Source organism: Oreochromis niloticus, linkage group LG19, assembly GCF_001858045.2.
Source record: "Oreochromis niloticus isolate F11D_XX linkage group LG19, O_niloticus_UMD_NMBU, whole genome shotgun sequence".
In the NCBI taxonomy this organism is placed as follows: Eukaryota; Metazoa; Chordata; class Actinopteri; order Cichliformes; family Cichlidae; genus Oreochromis; species Oreochromis niloticus.
Window position 1 is genome coordinate 12,584,485 of NC_031983.2, and position 19,375 is coordinate 12,603,859.

General features: G+C 41.7%; 4 protein-coding genes across 8 annotated transcripts in view; 2 read left to right on the forward strand and 2 right to left on the reverse strand.

The window, feature by feature from the left end:
- The first annotated feature begins 540 nt into the window (after nt 1-540).
- On the forward strand, nt 541-2,093 carry LOC100699321 (dnaJ homolog subfamily C member 30). The gene has a single exon (XM_005477083.4). The coding sequence runs from the start codon at nt 593-595 to the stop codon at nt 1,631-1,633; it is 1,041 nt and encodes a 346-aa protein (XP_005477140.1). The 5' UTR covers nt 541-592; the 3' UTR covers nt 1,634-2,093.
- LOC100690485 (cleavage and polyadenylation specificity factor subunit 3) lies at nt 2,047-9,082 on the reverse strand. Its single transcript, XM_003453239.5, has 18 exons — nt 8,865-9,082; nt 8,665-8,728; nt 8,328-8,425; nt 8,094-8,222; nt 7,839-8,016; nt 7,637-7,726; nt 7,384-7,534; nt 7,018-7,193; nt 6,773-6,931; nt 6,184-6,330; nt 5,941-6,093; nt 5,719-5,827; nt 5,432-5,530; nt 5,141-5,235; nt 4,627-4,714; nt 3,682-3,748; nt 3,450-3,546; nt 2,047-3,370 (listed from the first exon to the last, which is right to left on the reverse strand). The coding sequence occupies exons 1-18, from the start codon at nt 8,933-8,935 to the stop codon at nt 3,269-3,271; spliced, it is 2,073 nt and encodes a 690-aa protein (XP_003453287.1). The 5' UTR covers nt 8,936-9,082; the 3' UTR covers nt 2,047-3,268.
- Nucleotides 9,083-9,269: 187 nt separating this feature from the next.
- On the forward strand, nt 9,270-13,245 carry itgb1bp1 (integrin beta 1 binding protein 1). The gene is made up of 7 exons (XM_003453268.5): nt 9,270-9,407; nt 10,891-11,005; nt 11,092-11,170; nt 11,275-11,405; nt 11,528-11,620; nt 12,007-12,156; nt 12,241-13,245. The coding sequence occupies exons 2-7, from the start codon at nt 10,934-10,936 to the stop codon at nt 12,322-12,324; spliced, it is 609 nt and encodes a 202-aa protein (XP_003453316.1). The 5' UTR covers nt 9,270-9,407; nt 10,891-10,933; the 3' UTR covers nt 12,325-13,245.
- Nucleotides 13,246-13,427: 182 nt separating this feature from the next.
- Nucleotides 13,428-19,375, reverse strand: part of asap2a (ArfGAP with SH3 domain, ankyrin repeat and PH domain 2a) — a 60,912-nt gene continuing 54,964 nt past the window's right edge. For 4 of the 5 annotated variants that reach the window (XM_005477086.4, XM_025900777.1, XM_025900775.1 and 1 more), the window contains 6 exons: nt 18,823-18,963; nt 18,335-18,431; nt 17,836-17,894; nt 17,644-17,723; nt 16,954-17,073; nt 13,428-15,223 (listed from right to left, as the gene is read on the reverse strand). In XM_005477086.4, the coding sequence (XP_005477143.1) occupies nt 15,149-15,223; nt 16,954-17,073; nt 17,644-17,723; nt 17,836-17,894; nt 18,335-18,431; nt 18,823-18,963 (572 nt within the window). In that variant the 3' untranslated portion in view covers nt 13,428-15,148. The remainder of the gene's footprint in view (nt 15,224-16,953; nt 17,074-17,643; nt 17,724-17,835; nt 17,895-18,334; nt 18,432-18,822; nt 18,964-19,375) is intronic. The other variant, XM_025900776.1, reaches the window with a different exon arrangement.

The window sequence follows — 19,375 nt, forward strand, 5'->3', positions numbered from 1 at the left end:
TGTGAATAGTTGCAGAAAGCATTGCCTGCGTTTGCGCTGCTAAAAGAGAACAACAGGAAACAGCGGGGCGAGATGCGGTTAAGATAGATTTCTAAGTAATTGCAGAAAATCACCGAAAAAGGAATTGTGTCTAACTGTCACTAACGGTAACTGATCCATGTTATGTTATCTGCTTACGCATGAGGGGGCGTGAACCCCTGACAGTATGATCTGTGCTTCCTCTTTGAGATCTACGCAGAGGGTGACGTTGTACATCTCCCACATATGTGTTAATAAATAATTGTTGTTGACTGGATCTGCTCTGTGTATTGGTTGTTTATTCTCAGCACACCAAAAAAGAATCGAAGAAGAAATGCTCAAGTAACTATGTAACACGTACGTAATCCAATTCCACAACACGCTGTGATGGGGAAATCAGCTGAGCGGTGTTTTGCTGCCCATTTTATTTCGAATCTGGCGCGAACCGGCGAGCCAGTTCCTAAATCACGTGGTACGGACTGCCCGCGAGGCCTCGAACGTCACTGCATACGTAATCAAAGCAAGCCTCGCGAGATTACCCGACACACAGGATACGTCACTAGTCAGAGGAAACATGGCGGAGGTCAGTGGTTGTTTTGGAAGGAGGACGCACGGTTTCTTACACAAATTAAATAACTACTGCCTACGTGCCAGCCACAGTAAACACGGGAAAGGTGCCTCACACGGTTCGCCTTTGTCAGCAGGGCTTTTTTGGGGTGATAGTCGTATTGGCGGGCCGTATGGAGCCAAAGACGCCGCGGACACAGACCGTGCTCTAGCTTCTCGGGACGGTTACACAAGTGTAAAGCCGGTTCTTGGTGCTATTTGGGAGAACGGAACGGTTGCAGAGAATTACCATTACTATGTTCCTGAGGAGTTTTCTCTTTATAACAAGAACCAGGTACAAAGAGAAAACAGGAATCTGTCTCGACAGTGGAGACGCACCGGGTTTTGGAGGACTTTGCCCCGAACTTTCCGCCGACAGCAGAGCCCTTATAGTCATCATTTGTACTGGCAACAGGGGCAATGGTCATTTGTCAGGGCTTACAGCGGTGATGGAGCCAGACCCGAGCCTCTTTACAAAACCAAAACTGGCTACTATGATATCCTGGGAGTGGCACCTTCCGCCACTCGAGCCCAGATAAAAACGGCGTACTACAAGCAGTCCTTCACCTACCACCCGGATAGAAACACTGGCAGCGAAGAGGCCACAGTCCGCTTTTCGGAGATCAGCGAGGCCTACACCGTGCTGGGAAACAAGGGGCTCAGGAAGAAATATGACCTGGGACTACTGAGTCTGGCAGACCTCACCGGTACAGCCAGGCCTTCCGCCAAGGACACGAGCGGGAGCGCATCCAGACGGCAACCCGACAGCCGACGCTCCGTGGTGGACCCAGACGGCCGAGGAGGCGTCTTTGATTTCGACCAGTTCTACAAGTCCCACTACAGCGAGCAGCTGCAGAGACAAAGAGACATCCGAGTCCGCAAAGAGGAGATACTGAAGAAGAAACAGGACACTATAGGCGAGAAGAAAATGGGCAAGATGATGGAGCTAGGAGTTGGGATGCTGCTGGTGGTAGCCATAAGTATACTAATGAACTTAAAACGGGGATGAAGACATCTTCTGGGAAACGATGGAAACTGTAGTGGCACCGAACACTGTGGGTCCCCCTTGAAACTCCACCACCGATCACACTATTAAACATTTCACCTGTGCAATTTTAAGTCAGTTACTTGACCTAAATTGCCAACAAGGATCCATTGGTTAAAGCTGGTGAGGATTTAAGGCGTTTTTCGTTCAAATGTGTTGTTAAAAATAGCTGATTCTGGAGCTTTGATCAGCAAAACAAGTTAAATGTGCACATGAGCAAACATATGCACATTTGCTCTTTGTGAATGCATCATATAGAAGGGGTTAAATATGACAAAAAATATAAATCACTTGTGGTCTTGGTTCATCCTGTATTACCTTTGGCACAGCAGCACTTCAGTGGTTGGTTTACAACCGTTCACTTCAGCTCCTTTGGCTTTAATAAAGTCATTTGTCTGGTAGAAATTATACAAATTTTAATGACGAGCCAAGTTTCAATGGTAATGTGTTGCTATTTATGACATATTTATAGCAATATACGTAAAGGTTGTGGTAATATCTTGAAAGCCCAGCCAAAATGGGCATTAAAGCAACTTTATGGTTAAAATCAGATGGTTATTTTTAAAGAATGTGCCTTTGATTATATTTATTGTGAAATTACTGGGTATACTGTTTCAGATATTTAATGAATAAAAGACTTATGGGCACTGTTTGTGTTGCCTGTTTTTATTTGATTTTGTCAATGCATGTAGTGTTTTTAGTGAGAACAGATTTTAAAACAAAAATAAATATTAATTACATAAAACAAGCATGTGTATGTCCATAGATCACACGATTACAATGAATACTGTACATTTAAAATCGACAAAAGTAAACAATACTGTTTTTAAAGTAGAAGTCTTCTTAAAACAAATACAGCACATGTAGTGCATTTAGAAATTCACACACATCATCACATTTAAAAGTAAACAAGTCATATCAGTGCATATTAATACTGAACTCAGGTCAAATAAACCCACAGTGAATCTACACTCAAACACAGTTAACATAATGAATAATGTATTTTATAATTAAAAATGCTTACAATACAAGCAACACTAAAATCTGTTAAATAACATCACGTAGCTTATTCTCGCAAGTCAGACTTGCTCACTTAGTTACTGTGTTTCTTCAGTCTGTGAAACTGTAAACATTTTCCCCCTTTTCATGAAAAATATTACCTCATTTTGAATTTGATGGCAGGAACATGTCACAATAAAAGCCAGGGGGGCAACAAAAGGTGGAAAGGTAAGTGGTTATTAAAAGGAAACAGCTGGAATGAAACAGGAAACAGCTCTGTAAACTGCTGAACAATTTCAGAATAATGTTCCTCTGTAAAATTATGACGACTGTCTCATCATCTACAACACATAAAACAGACATGACTCCTTTCCTAAGAAGTGATGCTGCCATCAAATTAAAAATGAGCTCATATTGAGCTAATCGTACATGTTTTCTACGCTCTACTGTGGATAAAATGTGTTTTTGAATGCAAATCACAGCATTTTGTTTTTAATCTACATTAACACGATGTCCCAACTGTTTTAGAATTGTATGTGTATATCTGATGACCGATCACTAACAATGTCTGCAGACCCGCAGGCAGGTGTGTGTCTTTCTTCAGATAACGGGGTTTAGAGCGTCATAGAGCCGCTGCACCGCCAGTTCCACCATCTCTCTGAGTGAATCATCCTCTGTGCATTCATCTTCGTAGCACACAGACTGGTGAGGGAATAAGAAGTCAGCGACATATTTAAACACCAAATCAGCAGCTCCCACTAACAGGATAAAAGACCCTCACCCTTGTTTTCAAGCAAATGTGCACCGTCTTCCCATCCACAGTCACAGAGATGATTTTACCATCGCTGAAGTTCACGCATTCTTCTCCAAACATGTCCCTGAAAACAGACAGCAGACAAATAATATAATTCATTAAGAGCTTAGCAACTATTTATCCGAGGAACTTCATTTCCATAAAAATATTCATGCTACTGCATTATAAAAATGTTTTATGGATTTATTCTATCACTTACTGCAACATGACTTCTAGCCGGGTATGGAAAACATCCATGTCCATAGTGCTGCTCTGGGTCTCCATCACTGCTCATAAGGCAGAAAGCAGATCTCTGGCATTAACCAGATAGCACCGGATAATAAAACCTCAAACTTACAGTGGCAACTAAACACACGTGTGCACCACGCGTTCAGTGGAACTGTGTTAACTGTATATAAAAGATGGATGTAACACTGAGTTCTGAAAAGTGAAACAAATGCAGTATGCATTACTTCTAATCACCTGCAGAGGGCGACTCCTCTTACAGCAAAAAATATCAGTTTGTACATGATAATGACCCTGCTTTTCATTTGATTTATGACTTTAGTAAAGACATTCCTCTATTAAAGACTAAGACTATATAACTTTTAAATATTTTTTTTTAAATTATGGTCACATGTAACATAATATATATGACGAAGTATAGTATGCTTAAAGACAATAATTCCCAAAAAGTGTGCCATGAAGCAAGTCCAGGTGTTTCATGGGAAATTGTAATAACAATCCCACATATAAAGTTCTGAGTGAACTGTTAATATAGTGCATGAGTACTTTGTGCACAGAACCCAATCCATTTGTGCAGTTTCTGGATGCTAGAACATAATAGGAGTGTGACACATCAAAAGGCCCTGATTTACAGCCAGGTGAAAAACAAAGGGGAACTTAATATGTCATAAAAACCAAAACTAACAACCAGTGCATGATCATCAACCAAAAGAAAAGATTAAAGAAACAATCTAATGGCCAGAATCACCAAGACTATAACTTCTTTGACCTCAGGTGGATTGGGGATGTCAACAGCCCTTAGCTCAAATGTCACAGGCAAACTGTTTAATTTCAGGCTTCAAAGTGTGTGTGAACAAACCAGTGTGGGATTTCATCTTACCTACATCCATCTTTTATATATATATATAACCAAGCTGACCTTTTTGAGCCTTTGGGTTGGACTGCACCTCCAGTACCACGGTGGTGACAGCATCAGCATACATGTCATTTAGAGGGTTAGCTATCCACTAAAAGAGCAGATAAAGATAAATTAATAAAACACAAGTCCCAAGCTGTCTCTGAGCATAACAATGTACACTCCCGTTAAAAATCTGCTGCTAGGAGCAGAAATAACCAATCATGAAGTTGCCCCTTAGATTTTATATGGCTACAAAGGAGAGTGATCCAGTCAATAGTCTGCACCGAACCAAACCCAGGAATGTAGTTCACTGGACACATGCGCGTGGAAAGCTGCAGAAAACACAAATGAGTAGTTGCTATTACGTGGCACACTGGTGCAGTGTTCACCTTCTTACCTTGTTAAAAGGATTATTAGAGTGTTTCAGTGATATCAAACCCTGGATGGCTTACACTAAACTCTGTGTCTATCCTCTAAAGAAAGAAATTTAGGACTCCCAGTTATGCACACTGGTGTGAAAAGCACAGCCTCTCACCTCTAGCAGCACCATGCCGGCCTCTTGGATCAGAGTGATGTTTTTAAAGATCTTCAAAGTGTTCCTCTCAGTTCCGTCCAGCTCTTCAACATCACCTGACACAGACAGTCACCACCGTGGGGTACAAATCACTCACACAAAACTCAAAAGGATGCAGTATGTGACAAACTGTAACAATGTGGGCAGTTCAGTGTTTTTTTGTTTCTTTTTATGAGTTTGGATGGTCTCAGTCTACTGATGCATGCAGAGATGGTCGTAGAGATTTCCACAGAACTGGTCACGCAGTCTTACCTGTGAGATTCCTCAGATGGCAGACAAGCAGTGAGTAGGGTCCAGTGAAGGGGATGGCCTGGGTCTGTTTCACTGTACTCATGGCCAGCTCTGTGTACGCTGCAGAACAGACACATCAGGTCAGTACAGGTCCGAGAGGAGGAATGTTTCATTCATTCGTTCAGTCTACTTTGGTTTAGTTTTGAGCCCAAATACCCCAAAACAATGACAGAGCCATGAAGCATTAACGCTACTAAAATGCTTTGGTGGCCCTGTGCTCCATTTGGGGATGATGAAAGTGAACTTACTGGAAAGGTCAGAGGGATTGAGGATGTGGTAGTTGAAATTCTTCTTCACCAGTATGCCTGATACCCTCTGACCCTGAACACACTTCTTATCAGCCAGTGAGCCCATCACCTGAGAAGAGAAGTGTATCCGTCTCATTTTCAGTGGATTTGTCATTTTTAACAGTGTCATTAAAAAGCATACGCACAATGCAGCGACTGCTGATCACAAAAAGCGTACTGCACCTTAGCCAGCTTCTCTCCTCTGAAGTTCAGCGTGACAGCCTCAGTGTTGCGAGGGTTGTGGACTTCGATGTGAACCTCGTCGTTATCCTCGTACTCTCTGATCAGCGCGGCTTTCAGGCGCGCCATCTCATTCTGCTCCCCGTGTACCAGGATCTGAAATTAAACGTGCAACATTTTATGCAGGGGGGGAAAAAAAGGAGTCCAGAGAACTGTGAATTTCACCACACTGCTTTCTTCTCATACCACATGTGGTGGTTTGAGGGCTCTGATGAACTCGCTGGTCTGCTGGTAATCAGTGTGGGCGGAGAAGGAGATGTAGTCCACCGACATCTTTAGCTGCAGCTTCTGTCCCGACATGGTGGTGATCTCCTCTGGCTCAGACATGATGTGCTGCAGTGTGTGCACAGCGGGAAATTATCTTCTTGATAAATCATTTTGTCAGTGAAATGATTTAGAAAATAGTTAAAGAAAATGGCATGTAAATTGTTTTTAGAGCCGTCAGTTTGATTGCTTTGCCAAATTAATGACCTAAAAACTTCAGATGTTCGATTCATTTTCATTAGAGAGAATGAACAAAAAACATTGAAAACGTTTTTCCCTTCTTCTTATGCTAACTTAATTTATTTTCTTTAAAAAAAAATGAGTAATTCATGGTCTTTACCCTTTGTCTCTGTCTTATGTCACAGCTTCTGAGTTTTAAATTTGATGGCTTGAAAATTGCTGTAAATAACGGCAATCTGGTGCAATTGAATCAGCATATCTATTATTAGATCACAGTATCTTTTCCCACTTTGCTAAGAAACACTTTTTTGCCGTCCCGCTGTGCTCTAACCTTGGCGAGTGTGCCCTCCACGCAGTAACCAGCGATGATAACTCCATTCCTCTTGTCGGTGCACCAGCTCTCAAAGAGCTCCCTGGAGAGCCCGCTCTGCATCATGCCCGGAGACGCCATCACCACGCTGGGGCCAATATCATCAAAGTGATCCATGCTCTGGAAAGAACAGACAGTGCTGCTTTATTTTGGAGAGAGGCAGTCAAGCCTGAGAATATGCACAGGGTTTCTGTGACAGTCTCTACCTTCAGATTGCTGATATGCTTGAAGACAAAAGGGTTGTTGATATTTATGGCCTTCCGGATCTTGTCGTTCATTGCGTTAACATATGTCTGGTACACAGCCATGCACTTCTTGGCCAGGGAAGAAGCATAATAGATGGGGATGTCATGGAGCTCTGGGTGATTCTGCCAGTACTCGTCTGCAAGAGAACATTAAACCCAATCTTACAGACTTCTATGAGTGATAATGGGATAAAGAGAAGACAAATAACCAAAGTCATAACTATCAGAGGAAATCCAGTGCTAAACATAAATTTGAACATTGAGGTTAACAATATTGACACACATTATCACATTTTCAGTATCAGGGAGTCAAACATGACTTCTAACCCAAGATAAGCAGCAGTTCCTGTGCTCTTCCCAAAGCAAACACAGGGATTAAACAGCGACCCTCTCTGTTGACAATGTCATGGACGGTGTTACAAAACCGAGCTTCTCGCTCCTCCCTTTTTTCATGGATGTGAGTGCCGTAGGTGGACTCCTGCAGAAAGACAAATAATGGTTTCTGACTATGTTGCGCCCACCTACAGATCCTTTTAAAAAGGTGTTCAATATGACTTATTATAGTTAAATAATGTCATACTATGATTAAGATGTCAGGTTTGACACTGGGGATCTCAGCTGCCATGAGGTGCCTGTCTTCTTGTCGGGAAAAGTCTCCTGTGTACAGAAGCTTTGGAGGGAAAAGGAGATGGGGAATGTACATGTAGGTTAGCTTTAAAAAAAAAAAAAAAAAAGCAAACAATCCTTTCTTATCATTATCGATTAAACAACAACAATTTTACTTTGACTCCAGCTATTTCGATCATGAACATGGCAGCTCCCAGCACATGACCAGCGTGGTAGCACCAAAACTTGATTCCAGCCACCTCCTTGACCTCGTGGAAGTTGATTGTCTCTATCTTGTCCATGCTCTCCTCCAGGTCGGTTTCAGTGTAAAGCATGTCGTCTGCCGAGATGTTACTGCAATAATAATAAAAATATGACTGTAATTGCACTGCAATTAAAAGGTAATTGTCTCTAGGCACCTTTGCCCCTACCTGACTTTAACATAGTCTGATAGGAGCCAGCGGTAGATGGCTTTAGTGGCATGAGTCATGAAGGTCCTCCCTTTAAAGCTGGTCTTCTGGAGGAACCAGGGCAGAGCTCCACAGTGATCCAAGTGGAAGCTGAAATGAGAACACATAAAACCAGCAATAATTAGAGATCTAAACTGTCATTTCTGTGCAGGAAAAATGTGAAAATGTAAAGGAGACAGGACAGTTGAGCCTCACTGGCTGATCAGCAGCAGATCTATCTCAGCTGGGTCAATCAAATCTATGTATGGGAGAGCGTCCATCCCCTCCAATCCAGGGTGAATGCCGCAGTCCAGCTGCCACACAAAAACAGCTTTGTTCATTTAAATCCAATCTGCATCGGTGCTGCTTTCTGACACGAAATACTACAATAGCAACAATATGTCGAAATATATAAATATATAAAATAATAAAATTTATTAAATTTTAACCAAAAAAATTGCACTGTGCACTCCTTCAAATAGGTAACCGTAATATAGTTATTATTGCTATTGATATAAGTGTATAACAAATTATTTGTCATTATTTATTTTACCATTATTTTCCTTCCTTTGAACTCCAGGATAATGCATGACCGCCCAACCTCCTGCCCAGCACCGCTGCAACATGAGCCAAATACGGTATCATTGCATATATGTGGTTTTATGGCTGCACAATGAATCAGCCATAAAATATAATATTTATATGTATATATATATATATATATATATATCTAAAATATATAAATTAACTCACAGTGGACGAATCAGGAGCTGGTCGCTTTCCTCGGCAGGGACAATTATCTCTATTTTGCGTTTCGTGGCCATTTTGTTCTAAATTTTTAGTGTCATTTTTAAAATACAAAAATAAATAATAACAAATCCGATAAAACTGCACTCAATGTGTTTGCTGAATGAACTTCCGGGGGCGTGTCCAAAATACGCCCGACTGGAATCAAGTCGTGTGACACAAGTTCCGAGACGGACGTCGGTTGGGTTTTACCAGCTTTGCTCTAACATTAATTAAACAACCCCACGCAAAAGAGGCACGGCGGTTAAATATATTAGCTCAATTTAGGATTATCTATTTTAAGTTCAGCAATGTATCGAAACAATAATCCGTATTATTCGTAGGATTTTTATGTGTTTATTTTTCCTCTGCGTTGCGTCCCCTTTAAGTGGTGTTGGGTGTAGGCTTCAAAGCTCAAAGGGAAGCCGAAGAGTCAAACTGTGAATAAATAGAAAGTGGATTGGAAGAAAAGCAGCTAAACGGTACACTGAGAGGGCCTCGGTACAACAGGTATGCTGTTTCAATCATGTTAGCGTTAGATAATTCACTCTCTTTACAAGCCCCTCCGAGGAAGTCCTCGGCTTGTAACTTTTAAAATGAATGCGACTAAGTGAGTAGGATAAGTTTGAGCCACTCAGGTTTTCTTGTAGCTACAGCACTACAAGCACAGAGCAGCTCGTAGTGTGGGTGATAGGTGTCTTATTCATTAGTGTCGGTAGCCTGGGACTCCGTTAGCTTCATCTGTTTACAGACACGCTGTTCAAACCGCACCTAACGAGGCTGTTACAGTAGCAGGTGTAGTTTCCTGTTTGAATGGTGCTCCTGTTTTTAACTTAGTGGTTATACGCGTTGTTAAATAGTACTGTAATACTATACTATAATGTTAAAAAGTACAAATAATCTCACAAATTTGTGTTTATGATCGATATTATCAAATTAGTCTCTTGTTTGAGTGTTATATCGTCTGTTATTCTGAGTATTCTGGTCTTGAGTTATTTTCAGATTCAGACGTGATTAAACTCAAGTTGAAAGTGAAATGCGGTTTAGCAGCTGTGGTGACTGAATATAGACAGCAGAACATCTTCAACATTATTCTGTTTGGGCCTTTCTAGCCTTAGTTTAACTTTGCTTTCAGAGTTCCCAGGACAATTACACCTTCCTACATGAAGAAACTACTCTAACAAATATCTCACCTTTTACTTGTGGATGTTGTTATTTTAATTAGGATGTCTTTTTGTGTGTGCTGATACCTTTGTGTGGATGACTCAAGGTTATTATAGTTAACCAAAACTGATCTAGAAGATTGAGGGAAAGGATTTTAGTTAGGTAGAATAAAAATGAAGCCCAAAAAGGAAACCAACTGGAAAAATGTACTTGCAAAACTAATTAAAATGAAATAAAATATCCAAGAAATTTCGTGAATTTCATGAAAGATATTTAGCAGGGTTTTTTTTTTTTTTTTTTTGAGCCAGCCTTCATTTCTTAATATTTTACTTTCAATGAAGCCAGACCTTCTTGTAATTTATTACCGTACTCTTGAGCAATAGTTCTCCAGGCTTTCTGAAGGGCTTTCAAAGTTTTCCTTTGGACACTGGCTGCTTTTTCTTTTCATTTTCTGATCAGATCAGATTTTAATCCACTGGGCAGTGTCATTGGAAAAGAGCCTGATTGGCAATGGCTTTATTTTCCAGAATGACAGTGATCCCAAAAACACTGCCAATGCAGTAAAAGTATACCAGGATAGAGAAACGCACAGTAGAACACTATCAGTCATGGATTGGCCTCCCCAGAGCCCAGACCCCCAGTGTCATTGAAGCAGTGTGGGATCATCTTTATTTTTCTTCTTCTCTAAGAAGAAAGAGGAACAGACTAAGTATCAATTATTCAAACTGTATATCCTCCTGTGTCCTGCATTTAATTATTTATGGGCTCCATTAACACCTGAGAAGGCAGCCATGCTGCGCGTTTAACTCTGAGCCCTGTGATGATCCAGGTCAGCGGGTCTGGAGGGCTGGATGCGGTCGTCATGGTGAAGAATGTTCCGGAAAGGCAAAAAGCGCCACAGCAGCAGCAGCTCGCAAAGCAGTGAGATCAGCACCAAGAGCAAGGTGGTTAACAACACAAGCATGCGGACACATGTGTGTCTTTGTGTTTCATTAAGGCGGCGCTGTCTAATGTTTCTGTCTCACTGTAGTCTGTGGACTCCAGCTTGGGAGGACTCTCCAGATCGAGCACTGTTGCCAGCCTTGACACGGACTCCACCAAAAGCTCAGGTCAGCGTGACTTCCTGTTTAAAATTTCGAAGCGGCCTCGCAGTTTAATTTTCTAATGGGTGATTTATTTTTTTTTATTTTTTTTTTTTTTTTGTCGTCAATAGGGAACAACACATCTGAGACATGCACTGAGTTCCGGGTGAAATATGTGGGCGCTATTGAGAAGTTAAAGTTTGACATGAGCAAGACCCTCCAGGAACCGCTGGACCTCATCAACTACATTGATGCTGCTCAGGTAAGAAGCTGGAGAAAGATCTGGGCACATTTTAACTTTAACCTTTCTCCTTAGAAACATGCTGTAATTATTCTGATATAAAACAGAGAAGGTCCTGCAAATTTTGCTTCCTCTTCTCATAGCAAGATGGAAAGCTGCCATTTGTTCCCGGAGACGAGGAGATGGTTTTCGTAGTGTCCAAGTACGGCGTCAAGGTGGCCTCACTGGACCAGTGTGTGAGTAGTAAAGGAATAGAAATAGTGGTACACAGTCATTTCGAAGAATATCCCAAGAACAGAGGAACATTTTGATGTCTAAACTACAACAACTGAGCTCCTCAGTTACCTGAATTTTAAGAAGAAGAGGTGATGCAACGGGGTGGTAAACATGCTCCTGCCCTCAATGCACTGAAAAATGTTGCTGGCATCAAATTCAAAGTGAGCGCGTATTCTGTGAATGTGCAGTGAAATTTCACACTTCCAACCTTTGATGTGATTTGATTTAACAGTTTAATTTAACTTAAATTAAACATGGCACACAAAAGATTTGCAAATCATTTTTGGAAACGGGGTTAACAAATTCAAAGAGGCCCTTACTTTGTGTTTTTGTTGTACAATCTCAGAATGTGCTGCATCGCCATCCTCTCTACCTGATCGTGCGTATGCTGTGCTATGATGACGGCTTGGGCGCAGGGAAGAACCTGCTGGCTCTGAAAACCGCCGACACGAAGCAAGAAGAGTGCAGCATCTGGGTGTACCAGTGCAGCAGCTCAGTAAGTACGAAATGAAAGGTCTTTTACACGGTCACTGTGCGTTTCCTTTTTCTGATGCGTGACATCTGCCATCTGTGTGAACAGGAGCAGGCGCAGTCCATCTGCAAAGTGCTGTCGGCCTCCTTCGACTGCGTTCTGACATCAGACAAGTCCAGAGGCTCTGAGTGAGAGTTGGGATGAGAGCGAAACATCTGCAAAACCAGCAACGGTTAATTAGACAACCAGCATTGTTATTGGCAAAAAAGTGCAACCATTTCCCTTTTATTTTTTTGCACCTTTGCTTTCTTACCCTTCTGAGAGGTCATCTAAAGGGCAGATCTGATGGTGCCTAATCTTTGTTATTGATGGAAAAGTCTGGTGTGAGCTAGCTGTTGTTCCCCTTCCTGTAATCCATCCAGTTAAAACAGAACTGTGGTGAATTTTTCTGAGTCACTTCCCTGGAATTTGTTTCCTTTTTTTTGCCTTTTCAGAATAAATATTAAAAGAAGGTGTAGAAAGGAGGGAAACAGTTGCATTAAATATAGCTTTGGGACACAGTGCAGAGCTTTTATAAGTGTAATGTTAAGTGTATTTAATTTACGCAATGGTACTACATAGTGCTAAAACTTTGCTGGCAAATGTTAATTCACGGAAGACAATCATCGGATTAACTGCTCGGTGCACAGATGTGACAGCTGGCTTCAAGAGGAAATCACTCAAATCCCTCTTCAGGTTTAGAAACCCTGTGAGTGTTTTGTTTTCTAACAGCAGTATTGGTACAATAGTGGTCGCTTTTTGACCAGAAGGAATGTTACAAATATTGCCTCATTTTTTGGACAAATTGATCTTAATTTGTGGGATTTATTCATTTTTAAAGATTTACTTGAGCTTATTTTAAATCTTTTTTTTTTTTTTTTAAACTCTTGGTACCAAAAGTGATTAGCTGGGGGAAAAAGTAAATTTTAACAGGCTGGTAGCGACACATGTAAGATTTTGTGGGACTTGTTTACAGTTGTGGTACTAACTTGACTTCACCTTGTGAAATAATACTTTGGTCCAGTTGAAAATGTGTATGAAGAAGGAAAATAAAGATGTGGATCAGGTACAGCAGAGGAGTGTTTTCCTTTTCTTGAGTGCATTTACCAGCAGAGGGAGCTCTTGAGACATCATTTAACTCTTAGCTTGACAAGATTGTTTTTAAAATGCAGGTCACGAAATATGGTAATGAAAAAAAAAAAAAAACACTTGCTGCTGGATCACAAACTCTGAAGAAGAAACACACCGACGCCTTGCACCATTTCATATTTTATTATTCCAGTTTTTTTTTCTCCGATTTACTTGCACAACATAGTTAAGAGTCAATGCAGTGATTCACAGACTGTTAATGAGAATGATTTGAATAGTGTTTGTGTGTGTGCACACATTAGTGTCTGTATTCATGTTTACAGCACACACACAGGCCCAGCTGAGGTTGTGTGACTGCTCATCACCACAGTGCATTAAAAGACATTTACTGCCCGGGTTAACCTGCTCATCTTTTTTTTTTCCTTCCTTTTATTTTCAATATTTTACATTTAAATATCCACAAACAAAACCTGCTCTATTTACACAAACAGATTTAACAATCCAGTGAGTTAATAACAAACACGGTGGAGAGAGTGCGCGTCAGCTGCCGCCCTCTCTTCTCGTCATTCACAAATCCACGAAAGGCTCCGATTTCAGGTTAAATGCCTAAATATCAACAATATGAACAGAGAGAAAGTTGCTCTGCAACTAAAATGAAGTTAATTACACTAGGTTTAATATTTATTTCATAGCGCATTAGATAAACTTGTCTTAGAAGTACTATATGAGGCTTAAGCTGAAGGAAGGGTGTTCCCTCTCTCTCTCTGGAGACTGAGAATTTATTTAGCTCATCTGTGAAGAAAAAGTGTCTCGAGGAAGCAACAAAAGTCACAGAGCTTACTCCCGCTTTTCATCTCATTCCCACACTCTCATTTTTTTTTGCTCCCTGTTATTTGAATATGCTTTCCTTTGCAGCTTATTTCCGTGCAGACAAAACATGCACTCTCACACATACAAGCACACGCTTCTATTCCTCTAATAAGGCAGATGACAGGCGGAGACGGCCTGAGGTGTCAGGACTCAGCATAAAGGTAATTACTGCCTGCTGCAGCTCCAGTCAGCATTGCATCAGGAGGAAGAAGAAGAGGAGGAGGAATAACTGGAGTGTTGCTTTTGAATATGACCCCCTGCCCCGCAGCTTAAATTGGTGGCAGTGTGCATGTGTGGGGGAAAGCCTTGCAGAGGATGCATGTTCCTATTACTCTATGCCGGCTTGGGAAAGTGGGCTCTCCCAGGTGTGATGGGCTGGAGGCTATTTTAGCATGCAGCATCCCTGCTCTCAATTGCCAGTCTGTCACTGAAATTGGGTCAGGGAAAGGCTCCCTTGGGTGCAACTTCCAGCATATTTTAAGGTTAACTTAGCACCATTAGGAAAACCTCCACACGGGAGGGCTACTACATATGTGGAAAGCTGCACCTAAAAGCAGGCATTTCAGAATTGCTCATGCACAGATATGGAATGTAAGCATGGTGACTAAGTTCACATTGACAGCTGTTAGTAAGTTAAAATACAACGCTGTGATTTTTTCAGTGCTGTCGCTTTAAGGACTGTCTGCATAATGGAGAAAATGGATGAGAGGAATCCTGTACATACATGTCAACAAGGGAAAAGACAAGAAAAGTGCATTTATTGCGAGAGGACATTCACTACAATCATCTTTGTTTTGTTTTTCTTTTTTAACTGCAAGCATTAAAACCACATAGAGTCCAATGAGTCCCCTGTGACACCCAGACTCGCTGGAGCATCAGCGACGCTTGAACGAGCTCCCTCAAGACACCAGCGGAGATGGTGATGATGGCGCCGATGACGTCGACTGCAAACACTGGGGCGATGGTGGATGTTTTGTCGGTGATAGTGGGACGTGTGATACTTCCCGAGTCCCGGATCTCAGTCAGCGATGAAGTGCACAAACGTAACGGGGAAGGCGCCTCTTCTCATTGGCTCACCTTCAATGTGGCCCAGCTGCGAAGAGCAAAGACAGAGATGAGACGTGAGGTCGAAGGACAATATAAGGCTGCCATGACAAGAAAACAGAGGTTTAGTCTGTTTGGGTAGAAATGCTTAAATTATTTGAGTCAACTAAAGTATGCACAGACTTCATCTAAAAGATGGACATAGCCACGGGGACGTCACCTACTGGCTGACTAAAGTTGTGTAGCCTCAGGCTGAGCGTTTGGACAAACACGTGAATCTGACTGAGCTGTATGCAATAAGACTTGAAACTAGCAATCGAAACAATAAACTCATCAGGAAAGTGTTTAAGAGGTTAGAAATCAAATCAAATGAGCAACAGGGTTTGTTTTTGCACCTGTTTTGGCAATAAGCAGTGCTGCCCCCTGCTGGCCATTATAAAATAATGCAGTTTTCAGGCACTTCAGCATTGGCTTCACTTTTTTAGAGCAGGAAGCTACGCCCATCTTTAACATACAGTCTACGACAGTACTAAACACCACAGAAAATAACAGGGTAGTTAAAAACAGAGGGGGAAGACTTTTCCAATTATTTGTGATTTCAACCCATGTGATTCAGTTTTGATATTTTAAATCCCGAAAACACTACTTACATACTTCTTTGGCTTTTATTGGTGTACATTATAATACTTGACACGAGACGTATGCTGTGCTAAAAGTGAGAAAATGCACATGTAGAGTCCCTCGGTGCTCATAGAGGGGAAAACGTGCATTTTTTATGTGTGTAAGTATCATCCAGATATACAGCAGGCAGTGTTAGAGGCTCTAAAGTGCTTGTATTTAATTGATATCCTTCTATATTTTCTGTCTTTGGCTCAGAATCTAAAAAATACATCTTCAGCTTTATGAAAAATGAGCATGTATCCAACGTAAATCAATCGGGATTTTGTCAAACAAAACTGAATCAACAGAAACACCATCTAATTCTGCAAAGAGTAATAAAAGGCTACGTCACAACAAACATGAGAGCTTTACATTTAAAAGACTTTCCCCTTTTAAATTACCTTGAGGATAAAGAAGACAGTACCTATTATCTCCATTAAAGACATTTTAAAGGTCGTCTATACCTGAAAGTAAAAAGCTAGGACATGTTTCTGCTCCGATAAAGTTAAATGAAACATGACAAGTAACAACATCAAATGCTGATCAAAGCTTATCAGAGGAACTACATCAGAGATAAAAGTCATGTTTTAAACACTGTAAAGCATTCTTTCCTCATTACGCTGGTTTTCTAGATTATTTTCATAGGAAGCAGACTTTTTAGTGTATGACAGACCCGTTTGTGCAGCCGCAGCTCTGTGCTGTTATTTGATATCTCAGAAACAAAAAGAGTGATAATGTAGCTGGACATAGGACAGAGAGGAAGCATGGCAACGGGGTCCTCGGGGGGAAACTCTGGATCCATGGAGGGACACAAAGTGAGACTGACTAAATACGGTCATATCTGCAGGGGTGGCTCACAGAAAACAAGTTGCAGCTGGTCAGCATTCACACAAGGGGCTCCACAGAGGAAGCAGAAGCAGCAGCAGGCGGAAAAAGAGGAGGAGGGAATGAGCTCATGGTTTATCAAAAAAAAAAAAATTCCTTTAAGCCACCGTGGTTACAAAGAACGCCGACATCCATCAAAAGAATGTTTAATATCTCAAATCTGAAAACAAGTGCAAACATCCAAGATGCACAAAAGAACTTGCACACCGAGTCTTCAACGTGACAGATACTGACCCACCACTCCTGGTCCTCCTCTCCGTCCACCACAATCACCTCGCCCTCGGAGAAGGTCAGCTCATCGGGGTTGTCGGCTACACAGTTGTACATGGCTTTCACTCGCTTTGGCCTCTGCTTCTGGGACACGGGAACAAGCACAGACACACACACACACAGGATTTCAAGCGCATTTGCGTTAATCTGTGGGATTTTACTTTTTAAATAGCAAACTAAGGCAAAGTTGAAGAGAAGATGAAGTTTGTGAATCATCGCGGCACTGCATGGGATTGGACTGGCAAATACCAACAACTAGAAGCCAGCGAAGGGGATTACTGTACAGACCATGCAAATGAAAGACGTGCACTCTTTCCTGGTTTTTCTAGTCAATTTCAAATCGCTTTGCAATATTAAAACGCTTAAAATGTGCTAACATGAAACACAAAATGCCAGCAGTAGTCCTCTCACATGCAGAATAAGGCCAAATTATGGAGTCAGGCTGCAGAAGGGGAATTTACAAGCAAGCACTAGAATCACTGAAACAATAGGGAGTGGACTTACACAGCTCTACAAAGGCAGTAAGCCATGAATTAGGAAATAAGCTGCAGATGACTCTGCACTGCAAAGCGAATGAATATGCAAAGTAAAATCTGGATGATAATTAAAGGGGGTGGGGGGGGAATTGAAAAAAAAAATAAATCAGAGACTCACTGAGTATGCTTTCCTCGGCATGGGGGCTGGAGGCAGAGACTGACCTATGGAGTTCTGAGGGCATCCTGGCAGTTCCTTAGCTGGAATGAGAAAAGGAAATTAGATCACGGTGACAACAAAACTTTCCACGTTTCCAGAGGAGAAACGGGATCTGAGCGAATCCTCAAACAACTCACACGCAATGTTACTCACATGCTCTTTCTTTAGATTCTGTTCGATTTAGGGGCCCTCTGCTGAAGCTTTTATCATTTCTGGAAATACAAAAAAAGGAAAAGAAAAGAAGAGAGTGATAGTCGTACCAAGACGGAGAAAAGAGCTCTTGAGGAAGCTCAAAGGGCTGTCAGAGATTTATCACAACACTATGAGGCCTGTGGGAGGGAAAAAGGAAAAAAAAAAGGACAAAAGGACGACTGTGGAGGAAAGTTATTACTTGTCTGGCTTGATGTGGAGCTTAGCCTAGAAGCTAAAGAAGCGTCTCTATCCACTTGGAAAGAAACGCCGCAAAACAAGCAGCCAAAACAAGACACACGACCGCAGTGCACAATCTTCCTGTGTATGTGTGAATGCATGAATAATTTTGTGTAGCTCAGAAAGCTCTACTACTGGCTTTAGTACATGTCGACACGCCTTTTACATCTAAGGAAATGGAAAACTTTGCTGTTCATAAATACATGCGCCTTTATGTTCTTACCCTGCGGGAGATTTAGGTGGCACCACCCGGGACCCCAGTGGCCCCTGACCTGACTTGCTCATGGATTCCATCTTCATCGCAGTAGGAAGACCCAGAGCTGGAAGACAGCAATCCTTTGCTTTAGCTCATTTGTTTACAGCGTGAATACAAATGTGACGAAACTGATGTTGTGATGAGTCAGGAAGTCTGGTTTTAAATAGATAAACTGATAAATTAAGGTCAGAAGAAATTTTGACATATGCATGTGGAAGGAAAAGAAAAACTGAAGGTGAGCTAAGTGCATGTGTCGATTATGTAAATGAAACATTAAACAGCTTTCTTCCAGTAAAATGTTTTATTAGACACTGAGAAGAGCTGTGATCCAGACACATCTATAAAACGTCCACTACGTCTTATTAAATCCCTTCACTGTAGCTCTGGTCAAGACTGAGAATGAGTTTCTATGCCTTAAAGGGAGCATTTAAGCATGCACAAAACTGGGGCCATACCTCCAGTGGAAGTGAGCCTCATGGGCGGCAGCGGAGGATGCATGTTGGGGGGGTCTGAGGACGACCTCTGTCGGCCAGTCAGGTCTAAAGGACTGGGCTTCCAGCTGCTGGACGTGGAGCCTCCCGGGCCGGACAACTGGACTGGAGACGAGATGGGGAAAAAGAAGATGGGGGTTATTAAAATGAAAAAGAAGGGAGACTAAGAGAGAGCAGGGCTGTTTGCCAGAACCAACGTCCACTAATAAAGTCAAGTCGTTTCCATTTCAGTGTAATTGAGAGCGACGGTTAATGAGGGCAATGAATGCCGAGGCTGGGAGCTGTGGAGACGTGAGGGGGGCGACACAGCTGGTTGTTCCTCCTTTGCTCTGTTGGCAGCACTCCAAACAGACACTAATGGTATTATAGGCCGACTGTGGCAAGTCACTAGATTTTATTTATTGATTTTTTTATTCATATCACTTCCTTATAGGCAGGCAAAGAGGCCAGCTTCAGAAGAAGTGAGGTTATCAGTGTTATCTGGAGAATGAGATCATCTTTTTCCATTCATATAAAC